Source organism: Coptis chinensis, chromosome 6 (assembly GCF_015680905.1).
Source record: "Coptis chinensis isolate HL-2020 chromosome 6, ASM1568090v1, whole genome shotgun sequence".
Taxonomy (NCBI): domain Eukaryota; kingdom Viridiplantae; phylum Streptophyta; class Magnoliopsida; order Ranunculales; family Ranunculaceae; genus Coptis; species Coptis chinensis.
The window spans coordinates 4,036,414-4,048,798 of NC_141461.1; the positions used below are offsets into that span (position 1 = coordinate 4,036,414).

At 37.4% G+C, this 12,385-nt stretch overlaps 1 protein-coding gene and 1 long non-coding RNA gene across 3 annotated transcripts; one reads left to right on the top strand and one right to left on the bottom strand.

The window, feature by feature from the left end:
- Nucleotides 1–1,272: 1,272 nt before the first annotated feature.
- On the bottom strand, nucleotides 1,273–2,579 carry LOC147490866 (uncharacterized). Its single transcript, XR_015199195.1, has 2 exons — nucleotides 1,675–2,579; nucleotides 1,273–1,587 (listed from the first exon to the last, which is right to left on the bottom strand). It is a non-coding gene; the product is annotated as an uncharacterized LOC147490866 (long non-coding RNA).
- Nucleotides 2,580–2,788: 209 nt separating this feature from the next.
- On the top strand, nucleotides 2,789–11,693 carry LOC147490867 (pyridoxine/pyridoxamine 5'-phosphate oxidase 2-like). 2 transcript variants are annotated; one of them, XM_086566704.1, is made up of 5 exons: nucleotides 2,789–3,012; nucleotides 3,106–3,155; nucleotides 3,233–3,323; nucleotides 4,683–4,778; nucleotides 11,553–11,693. In XM_086566704.1, the coding sequence occupies exons 1-5, from the start codon at nucleotides 2,923–2,925 to the stop codon at nucleotides 11,583–11,585; spliced, it is 360 nt and encodes a 119-aa protein (XP_086422830.1). In that variant the 5' UTR covers nucleotides 2,789–2,922; the 3' UTR covers nucleotides 11,586–11,693. The 2 variants fall into 2 exon arrangements, with proteins under 2 accessions (XP_086422830.1, XP_086422831.1); XM_086566705.1 differs by lacking the exon at nucleotides 11,553–11,693 and adding an exon at nucleotides 7,662–8,077 and having other exon boundaries at nucleotides 2,791–3,012.
- Nucleotides 11,694–12,385: the final 692 nt, after the last annotated feature.

Here is a 12,385-nt window from a genome sequence, read left to right on the forward strand (position 1 = left end):
TCAGCTCGGCATGGTTCCTGTATACATGGCGTTCCTGTGTTTTATGGGTGATGAGACCGAGGCACGAAACTTCAGTTACAGCCTGGAGGTTGGTGCAATTTGCTGGAAACTTATATGGGAGGGAACCCCTCGCAGCATCCCAGACACCCACTGTATTCAGCGTAACATGGCGTTGTTTTTCTCTGGCGGGCGACAGGAAGGAGCTGAAACTGCAGGTTACAGGAAGGAGCAACAAATCCAGATAGAGTGTGCATACCAAACCTCTGTAGCTAATACTAAATTTGTTGTGTACTCATTTGTCTGATAATTTCATTATCAATTTGAAATGTTGAGCAGTTGAAACAGTCCTGAACGTACATGTTAATGCTGGATTATTAAGCTCTGTAACTGGGTAATAAACTTATTTACTCTTCCCTTCCTTAGTTGGCACTTGCGTGGATCTTGTAGGATGATTTTTATTTATTATACAAAATGTGCAATATTAGCGGCATCTGGGCACATTAATGAAGCACTGAAGCGTTATCCGTTGTCAGATTTTCAGTGCTCAAGACATGATGTAATTTGTATTAAGAAATTGGTGTACAATAAACCGGTAAAATCAGTCGAGTTCATACATATTTCTATTTTCTAGCTAGCCTTTCCAACTAAACCACACGACTTTTGTCTATAAGATGGATCAATCACGGGCCATTGTTGTTTGCATCTCCTCTATGACTCACTTGACCATAACCTTTCACAGTTGGAACACCTAGAATGTCTTGGGAGGAATAACTTGGTGACAGCACTGATCCAAAAATTTATGCTTTTATGTAGTAGGAGAGAGAATATTGTTCTGGAGTCTGGACTACAAAGTACAAACTACAAGAAAAGTTTAAAGAACACTATTGTTGTTTCAGTTTTAACTAACGGGAAGTGAGGAAGATAAGCAGCAGCAGTCCAATTACATTTTAAAGTGCCGCGCCAAACATTCAGATTTTGCTTGTTATGGCCATGATTACTAGCTTCGGACTTTAACAGCTGGATGTATAATATGCACAAATTGTTGAATACTACTAAGAGAAGTAACGAGTATTTTCTGGGTGTTTTTTTCATGAAGAATTTAGAAAATAGCTACTCAAAATCTAATCCAGTCTAAAAAATAAAGGATAGAGATAAGGTGAGTTGCATATTAGGACTATTGAAATTTGAGGCTATAATCTATATCAGTTTGAGATCTAGAAAATACATATTATGTATAAAAATGAATATAAAAAGATTGATAATCATACATTACTTCCAATGCATTTGTAAAGATTGAAATTTAAGAATATGTAGTTAGTACAATAATATAAATACTGATTCTAATCACGAAAGAATGAAATAAGATCCAGTAGAAACGCATTTTACACTCGATCCAGAAGCTAGCTAGTTGATTATCAAAGATGACTCGTAGTGGCGGATACCATCACAGTGTTGGCAAAATCCAAATAGGGGGTGGAAAGATCGTCTTGCACCCTATGGCAGCGTAATGTGGTTCATACTCAATGCTCCCGTATTCTATGTTGAAGACACCAATGTCACGAGGTGCATCCGGATCTGTAGCATATCCTGCAAGGTAATCGTCTGTAAAGTAAATAGAATTCGGCTTACATCCAGGGAAGTCTGCAGCCAACAGAGAAATGGATGAATTTTCACCTAAGAACAACATTCGCCCACATAGGCTCTTCATCTCAGTCCACTTCGCTGCATCTGGGTCGAGCTTGAAGACTATAAAACCTGTTGTGTAGTAAATCGGCCCTTCATCCTCCGTTGTCCTGATGACATGCAGAAAATCTCCGTTCGACTCCACGATATACCTCTTTCTGAGGTCTTGTACACTCGTTGGGGGCGGCTTTGCAAGTTTCCACACAGTGGGATGAGGACCATCAACGACACAACAAAAAACATCTCCATAGTAGTCCACACCATAAAATTTGTCTTTGTTATATATAACATCTTCGAACAAGTAGTAGTTTGTTACAGAAGTCCATTCTTTGTTACCAGGCTTGAAGAATGCCAATTTGTAAAGTCCACCATGAATTGCCATAACTACATAATTGGAGTCGCAAGCCGGATTGGCAGACAGAACCACCTTTTTAAGGTAATAGTCATTGGAAATTGCATCACCCGGAGCAAGTTCAAATGTCGTTAAAGGAGGAAGCTCAATCACATTATCAACAGACAAGAATGGATTTATTAGATGAACGGCTGACATGTTGTGAACAGTTACCAGCCATCCCTCACTGGAACTACGGCAGCATTTGTCTATAAAGGGTGACGGGAAGTTGTGTGTTTTTTTGTCACGGATGCTGTAGAAACAACGGTTAGGAATCATGAGCATCGGGAGTTGGCAAGGCGAGTGGCAGCGATGCCAATGTTTGTTGTAAGTATACACACATTGCCACGAACGACAAACTGCACCAAACCGGATATAATCCTCGACGTTCACCAATCTATCTGTAAATGACAAGTAGAACATGGTCTGGAAGGTCCAACCAGTCCACCTCTCTTTTCTTCTCTTTGAAATCATAAGAAAAATCAACTACATAACTTTTTGTGATTTGGAGCAGGAAATTATAATAAAGGATCAGTAACTTGATCATGATGTGTAGATATTCAAACCAATTAAATGCCATTGTTCTTCTACTAAGTACCTTCAAAATCAATGCAATTATACAGTCCTTGGACTTTCCATAACCTTGTTATTTTTTTCAGTTTCCATATCACGCCATGACCTATATATGATTTTCTAAATTGGTGACTTCTAAATTCATCTCATATCTTATTTAAGTAGCAATTAATTTTGCAAATTATAGGATGGGAAAAAAATGGGCCAGTACAAAAAAAATACATAGATGTATACTATTATACGTATAGAATGAAAATTGAGAACATTAAAATAAAATGGCAGCGCCAGCAGCACCATGGAAGCAGCTAATTATGAATGCATTGGAATTTAACTCAAATCTCAAACATTCTTCTTATGTCCAACTTGTTAGTTAGTTATTTCAGTTACACTCTCATTTCCCATTACTTTATAAACGTGTGATTCTTTTTACTTCACTTTCGTTTCTTGATTATTTTCAGGCAACCATTGGTTCAAATGGCAGACCTGCAAACCGAACTGTTGTCTTCGGGTTCTCTCTCTATTCTATCTTTCTTCCACAAAGTTTGATACTTTATTAGTTGTTAAATGATGGGGTTGTGTTTTCAGGGGGTTTCATGATGACTCTAATAAGATACAAATCAATACTGATTCCAGAAGCTGCAAGGTTGAGGAATTAAAGCAGTGCCCATTTGCAGAGGTAATTGGTTTCTGAGGTATATACACTTGTTCAAGTATTAATCTATGTTTATTTTCTTACTTGCCCAGTGTTTTTGCAATATGATTGAATGTGACTTGATTGGGATGCATGTATAATAACATGACGAGATAAAAATAATATGAATAGGAGAGATATGTGTATTAATGAAAATGGGAGGAAATTAGGAGTGTTTTCATATTACTGAGAATATTAGCAGTGCCATGGAAGGAGCTTATTGATGCACTGTACAGAGAGGAATACTAATCTGTATAGAGGGTAGGAGACAAAGAGGCAACTTGTCAAAAATGTGGGATGAACTTGTTTGAAATGACCTTTAGAAGTTAAATATAGCACCCTGTTCATATGGATTGAGGCAAGGATGATTGATTCACTACAATGACTAATCTGCAACATTTTTGTTTTTGGATTTCTCTTTGATGGAAATTTGTTTCTCCGTTTGGCTAGTATAGCCACTCGTAAGGCCCTGAAACTGAGAGATTTGTTATGCTGCAATCTATGTTCATTGTCACAATTGTACTTCTCCAGTGAGGTCCCTAATGGTTAAAATATCATGCAAGTTATTTCAGTTACTGAATCATTTAAATTTGAAATAATCAAATGATCGTTGGGAAGAAGAAATACGACGAAACTGTTTTGTATGTACTGACGAGATTAACAAAAGGGGAGTGGCTTTTGAGGGGAGCATGTGGGTTTTGTGGTGAAGTCTGACAACTTCGAATTTAAGTTGAACAGTTGCGGGTAATAGTGGAATGTATTGCAAAAGATCGTGATTCAGAGATTTTGTTCAGAATAGAAATTCCTTGGCTAACGAGAAATTCAAGGTGGTGCTTGAGCCTTTGAGGTCTGGGAGGCTTGGGGATTTCAAGATATAGTCACCACATCCACTTTATCCAATGCTAAAATTTTCTAAGGGGGTTTACCTGTCTCGTTTTATTTCTTAATACCGTACGTTGATCCATTGCCTTGCTGTATAAATTAGATAAACTGATGATGGGGCCTCATCCATTACTAGGTAGAAACATAGAAATGAGAAGAAATTACAAACCGATAGGTGAATAAAACAATATTGGGAGCTACTATGCAAGGGGTAAACTCGTGGAGTTGATACATTCAAAATCAAAGGCAGTTTAAAGTATAAATCATTTCAACGATCCGTGAGAAGCAGAAAAGGTGGTGATGTTGTATACAAACACTTGCTTTGGATGGACAAGCACCGCTACTGCATAGTGGCTAGTTGACATCCCGAAGCCTATATTCCTTTATTTTTGTTGTCATTGTCATGGCTCGATTTATAAGGTGTGTTATATACGTTTCACATTGCAATCTTGTTGTTTGCAGATATGTTGGTACTTTACCGACTCTTGGGAGCAGTTCAGGATCAAGGGATCAGTTGGCATAATTGATGGATCGGTCCCTGATCCAGTAAAGCTTCAGGTAAGAATTGCTAAACTATGATTATCTTGCTTCAGCTCTTAAGCATCTTCCTTTTTTATATTTCATCCAATATGTTAGCGGTGGCTAGGATTTATCGGGTTAAAATAATAACTGAGGCTTTGACATCTGTCTTCCATTTTTTACATGTTACCAGTAGCTTACTAACATCAGCAACAAGCTACTTTAGTTTGGATGGTTTCTGCTAGCTTTCACATATAGTTCGTGCTACTATCTAAATTCTAAACATCACTAGAGCAATAGGAAACATCTCCACAGCTATAAGACTGTTGCCATACACTAAAGATGAGTCACCTTTTAAGACAGAAAAATAGTCCCCTATAATAAGCAACTACTAAACTATATTTCCTTAAGTGCTTGAGAAGCATCATCAAAATCTTATTCAATAACTAATTCTGGCTGGCATCTGCAGTGATCAACAGATAGAACCCAACCTCTATACAGCAATGACATAAGCAACACGAGTCAACGCTTTAAACCAATTAAATAATCCTCTTCTAGTACATTTGGCATCATAATTTTGTGAATTGCAGCTGAGTATAACAGCAGGTGTCACCAAAAATAACAGACATCAATAGTTCGGCTGGCACAATTAGCATGCTGCACAGTCACTTTGGAGTGATACATGTTCTTATTTAGATGATGTTTCACTTTGACAGTGAAGGCATACTTCAAATTGTCTGGTAGATCCATTTATTGATTGACACAGAGTTGCCAAATGGGTTATATTTAGGGCTGGAAATGGAGCGGGTTCAGGTCGGATTTTCACTCAAAACTCTTTACCATATTTGGATCCATCCGGATTCGGGTTGGATTTCGGATATCCATATCCATTAAAAAACACCAAAAAATATACTATTTTAATGATTTTCATATATAAATGCAAGATATAAATTAATTTTTAGGCATCAAAATATAAATCTTGTTAAAATGATTCGGGTTTTCGGATATTCGGGTCGGATTCTAGTCATAAACATAGAAACCATATCTGTTAAAATGGATTCGGATATGGTCGGATTCGGGTCGCATCCCGTACCATTTCCAGCCCTAGTTATATTCAGAACATCTCGTTGCAGTATCTAACCGATTTAATTGTTCTGATAACTAGTGTTACCATTAGTTCTTTGATACAGGGATGCCTTTTGAAGTTGGCCCTATTTTACGTTATACCTTACATATAAAAGTGCTTTTGTCCAGTTGTGGTCGGAGAACATGCCAATTGAGTATCTGACTGATTTAGTTGTTGTGTTTGTTATGTCCATTATTGTACTTGGTACGAGGAATATATTTTGTTAGTTATCTTTCTTTTCGTATGAAATACATGTAAAATTGCTTTATGGCCTGAGAACACGAGTAATTCCTGTTTTATTTTAAATAGGTTTTAGAAGAACCCTAATAATGTGGAACACTTTCTTACATAACCATATTCTGTCATGTTAGTCTCCAACACTAGTGGTGTCAAATGGGCTGGGCAGGGCTGGCCCGGCCCTCAAACAATGAAACCCTCATGTTTTGAGGGCCGGGCTAGCCCTACCCTCATTTACTTCGAGGGCCGGGTCGGGTCGGGCCAATGCTTAAATCTCGAAGCCTTTACCCGCCCCTCAACCCTCTCGAGAGGGCTTGAAGGGCCGGGCTTGAGGGCCAAACGTGAGGGCCGGATACTATGTTATACATTTGATTTACAAAATAAATTTAAAAACATTAGTTAAAAATGATAAAATCGAATGCACTTCACAATTAAACCTTCAAACTACTAAAAAAACTTGTTAAAGTTGTATTAGTCAATTAAGATCAATTAAATTCATTTCATAAAATATTATAATGAAATTATAAGGTTGAAAAACTTAATAGATAAATGTTTTTTTAAGTGATTTTTAGCATATTAATGTTAAAATGAAATATATTGTAAAAAATTTTATTAAAATATATGTAATAAATGTTGAGGGCCTAATGAGGGCCGGGCTTAAGGGAGGGCTTAAGTTTCAAAGTCTAGGCCCTTACTCTCCCCTCAAAGGCTTGAGGGCCGGGTCGGCCCAGCCCACGAATTTAATTTAATGTGTGAGGGCCTCATTTTGAGGGCTTTTTGGGCCCATGGGCCGGGGCGGGCGGGCTAAGGGTTTGAGGGTTATTTTGACACCCCTATCCAACACAACTATAGGAGGACCTTTTCTTATATTGCTGGAAAATACACCTGACGAAGGAGGGATGGGAAATAGTGGCGGAGCCAGGGGGGCCAGGGTACGCCCTTGCTCACCCTCAACTTTCGGCAAAAAAAAAAAAAAAAAATTATTGTTCTCAGAAACTAAAAAACATAACTGAAAAAAAACTCAACTACTCAACAGTGGAAGGTACCATGACGCCAGGACATCTTGAGTCAAAATACCATGACTCAACAGTATTCACCTCAAACTAAAATTCTAAAAACCCATAACCGACAAAAGACAAAATAAAAGCACAACACACACACCAAACCAAACAAACAGCGAAACAAAAACCCCAATTCCTTACTCCAGTTTGACTTTTTGCCTCTTTATCAAAAAATTAAACAAAACCCACGCCCCATGTACCCCACTTTTCCACAATTTCACCTTTCTCTCTATTATTCTAATTAGCTATCTATAATTTGTAAAGTTTCCTAGGTAAGCCTAATATTATTAAATTTCTTGTCTTATTTTTTATCTTTTCATGTTAAGTTGACTCCTAAACCATGTTTTTTAATTTTTTTGTATTCTTTTTGTGAATTCATTAAACCACATAGTTTTATTTAATTTTATTTTGTGAATATCATAATAACATTGGTGGTTTATTTTAATTAGTGCAATTTCAATTCAGTTGATTAATAGTTTATTTTAATTATTTAAACAGATATGTTAAAGTATTTGATCAAAGGAAAGTCGTTGCCCGCTCAACCTACTCAACCACCTAATAACACAAATAATGTTGCCAGTGTTGAAATAGGATCCTCCTCAAAGCGAAGTCACCAAGAAACTGAGGATGGTGGTGTTGAACAACCCACGTCAAAGCGGGTTCAACGTGAAAATCGTGAAGAACTTGACTTGTCTAGTCTTCAGGGAGACCCTGCACTGAGGAAAAAGATTTCAGATTATCATCCGAATGATCAAGACTCGGTGAGAAGAGCATATTTGCTTAGGGGTCCTTGTTAGCTTAATCATGTTTTTCTTCCAAGAACAAGAGGCAAGAGAATCCGACGCTTTCAGAAAGAGTGGTATGAGGAGTTTAGTTGGTTGGAGTATAGTATTCACGAGGATGCCGTGTTTTGTTTATTTTGTTATCTCTTTAAACCTAATAAGGGGGCACAAGGAGGTGGGGATGTTTTTTCCCGTAGAGGGTTTACTAATTAGGAAAAAGAGCATGTTGGAGGACCAAATAGTGCTCATAATATTGCTTACAGGGCAGTACAAACTTTGTTAAATCAAGAGCAGTATATCAAGACATTTCTTACACAGACAATCTGACCAAGTTCGAAGGGATTATCGAGTACATCTAACTGTAATAACTGATTGCATTAGGTTTCTTTTGAGACAAGGTTTAGTTTTCCGTGGTCATGATGAATCAGATGAGTCGATCAATAAAGGTAATTTTCTAAAATTTATACGGTTTTTGAAAGATCATAACGAAGTCATTAAGAAAGTTCTTGATAATGCTTCTAAAATTTGGAAATCGACTTCGCCTAATATCCAAAAAGATATTGTGAATTCGGCTGCTGTGGAAACTACAAATGTTATTCTAAAAGATTATGGAAATTCATTGTTTGCTATTTTAGTTGATGAAGCACGTGATATATCAATTAAGGAGCAAATGGCAGTTGTTTTGCGTTATGTTGACAAGAAAGGTTGTGTGATTGAGAGATTTTTTAAAGTTGTGCATGTTAAGGAAACTAGTGCAATAACACTTAAAAAGGCAATCGATGAGTTGTTCTCCAAACATGGGTTGAGCATATCTAGATTGCGTGGACAAGGATATGATGGGGCCAGCAATGTGCAAGGTGATTTGAATGGCCTAAAAACACTTGTAATGAAGGAGAATGAGTCTGCATTTTATGTTCATTGTTTTGCCCATCAACTTCAGTTATCCCTTGTAGCAGTTGCAAAGAACCATGAGTCACTTGCTAACATTTTTATTATTCTCTCTAATGTGGTAAATACTGTTGGAGCATCATGTAAGCGACCAGATATGTTGCGTGATGCAATGAAGGCTAAAGTTGTTGCAGCGTTACAAAGCGGAGAAATTTCAAGTGGCAAAGGGTTGAATCAAGAGACTAGTCTTAAACGATCTGGTGATACTCGATGGGGCTCACACTATTATACACTTCTTGGCATGATAACCACTTATGGTTCAGTAGTTGATGTGCTTGATAATGTAGCGGAAAATGGTTCAAGCTCAGAACAAAGAGGTTAGACTTACGGATTATTGGATTCAGTGCAGTCTTTTGAATTTATCTTCAATTTTCATTTGATGAAAGTGATACTAGGAATTAACAATGATTTGTCAAAGGCTTTGCAGCGTGAGGACCAAGATATTGTCAATGCCATGGCTTTTGTTAAAATAACAAAGGTACGCTTACAGGCGATGAAAGATGATGGGTGGGATAGTCTTCTGACTGAAGTTTCTTCACTATGTGCCAAACATGATGTGGTTGTTCCAAATATGAAAAAGAGGTATATGGCTCGAGGGAGGTCTCAACGAAGAGCAGAAGGAAACACCAATTTACATTACTATTGTGTTGGATTATTCTATCACTGTATTGATTTGCAAATTCAAGAGTTAAACAACTGGTTTAATGAAGCAAATACAGAATTACTTCTTTGTATGGCATGTCTTGATCCTAGTGAATCGTTTGTTGCTTTCGATAAGCAAAAGTTGATCCGTTTTGCTCGATTTTATCCCGATGATTTTTCAGAGATAGATCAAATGGAATTAGCGGATCAGCTTGAGAATTATATCATTGATGTACGTTCCGATACTAAGTTTGGTGAAGTAAATGGAATTAGCGGCTTAGCCAAAAAAATGGTTGAGACGAAGAAAGACATTGTGTACCCACTTGTTTATTTGTTGATTAAGTTGGCGCTGATTTTACCTGTTACTACTGCCACTGTGGAGAGGGCATTTTCTGCTATGAATATCATAAAGAATCGTCTGCGCAATCGGATGGCAGATGAATGGTTGAATGATTGTTTAATAACATACATTGAAAAAGAACCTTTTGATAACATTGATACCGAGTTGATCTTACAACGCTTCCAGAAGATAAAAAAGGATGACGAAAAAGAAGGTCGCCGAGGACAACTCAACTATGAAAAAGTACTTGTTTAGATTTTATTTCTATTTTTTTTTTATTTTTTTTTAAGTGGAAATTTTATTGATAAAGATAACGAGTTTTACAAATAATTAGGACAAGCGTGCAACAAGCTGCGCCGTAAGTCCTTTCTGAATGACAAATCCTATTCTCCTAAATACAAACTCGTTGGAACCAGCTGTCATTACGTTGCAGTCCATAACTTTCTGCAATCTCTTAAGAAGCTCAATGCATCATTGTGCAAGAAACCAAAAATGTCAAAACTGAAAGGAATGAAACAATGCTGGTTAGCTCTACAAGCCTCCTCGTGTTTCTCAATTTTCCTTACTGCTACTCTATTAACTGCTTCTCCCACCTCAAAGACTCTATTCCCAAGCCCTACCAACGGAGAGACTCCAGTTACATCAACACACGCATGTCTCCCCTCAGACCAACTGTAGACCAATACATCCGCAGGCCGAAGTGTCGATCTTCCCTCATTCGGATCAGTGAGAAAATTCACGGGGAGCTTCCTTCTTCACTTGTACCCAAAACCTCCAAAATGCATCACATAAAATATCTCTGACATGATCATGTCGGTATTTGAAACCTGGGAAATACCTACAATGTGTTGTATGGTCCCCGAAAGTATCTAGTCTACTTTTTTTGCAAACAGGGCATAGACCACCGTCAGAGTACAAAGGAATCATGAGACGGTACCGAAGAATAGAACGATACTCTACCGGCGACATACGCTGTCCAAGTCCCTCCATCGGAATAGCCAGTAGAAAATCTTTTACATGTTTTGACTGCAAGCATCCAATAACTGCTTTCTGACGAGTAGATAACACAAACTCCCTCTCAAGACCAGCAACAATCTTACCGTAAAACGCTTCCGCCAAAACTTTTTGTGGTTTTGAGGGGACGGTAACATTCACAGCCAGAGAGTTAACGTCAAAATTGGGTAGACAAAGACTCAATGCACTGCTAGCAACATCAAGAATCTCATCCAAAAGCACTGTGTCACAACTCTTAAGAATGTGGTTTTGAAACTATATATATATATATATATATATATATATATACTTTTTTTTTTTTAGCTCACCCTCACTTACTTTCCTGGTTCCGCCACTGATGGGAAGAGCATTGCCACTTTAAATATTTGTACAATAAGAACTAACTAGGTGAAAGCAAGCATGCATTTGTCCAAAAGGATTATAAGGTAATTAAAATAAGTAGTACAATAATGAAATCAACCCCAGCTTTATCACCGTAAACAGCGTCAAGAAAATTATGGCAATGCTTACTAGTTACTACCACTCTTTTTGTTTTCATTAATACTGATATAACTCAAGTAGTCCGTGACTCCGTGGGAAGTGGAAATCATTTCCTTTTTTCTTTTTCGTTCATTAATAACTCTTTTTGTACCGGTGGTTTCTGGTTCTACCCTTCAATCGTAGGCACCACGAGTTTTGGTACATCTCGCGCATTGAAGAAGAAGCCCTCAAAATTGTTTATCATGCGATTGCCTGGCTCAACCTTGATGACTGGAATTGGACACTGCATGTTGTTCCTGGTCCAATACCGAATACCGAACAATGGGCCGATTGAAGGCCCAAAGTAGCAGCTCTCAAAGCGCGTATACTGTTGGAGTACATATAGTGAACAGTTTCACTGCGGGAAGGACTACAAAAAAGAAAATTGAGACCATGGATACAAACAAGTTGATGCATACTGATGCTTTGTGAGTTAGGTTATTTAAGCATTTCTTAATGAAAAACCAACGCAATACCATTTGTGTATGAGACAGCTCAACCAACTAAGGTAGAAAATGTTAGTCTGGTTAGAATGTCTTTTTCTTTTCTAAATTAGTTCAATTGAACCATTCTTAATACAGGACCGACACGATCTTTGTGTAAGACGATCCATTCTAAACCAACTAACTAGCTAAGGCAGAAAATGATAGCCTAATTAGAATGTCTTTTCTTTCTAAGTTAGTTCAGTTAAACCGATCTTAATATATGACCAACACAATCTATGTAAGGCAGAAAATGTTAGCCTATATGGAATGTCTTTTTATTTTATGTTAGCTCAGTTTAACCGTTTGGAATGTGAAAAGTTAAATTCCAAATTTAAATTTGAAATTTTGACAAAATATTTCAGACCAACTTACTAAAAGTCATAATATTAGCTTTATTGAGCCAACATGGACGTCGAATGTTAACCCATATCTAGCGTCTTTTCGAGTTCAATTTCAAAATTGAAAATCAAATAAATTCAAGTGGGAAGTTTT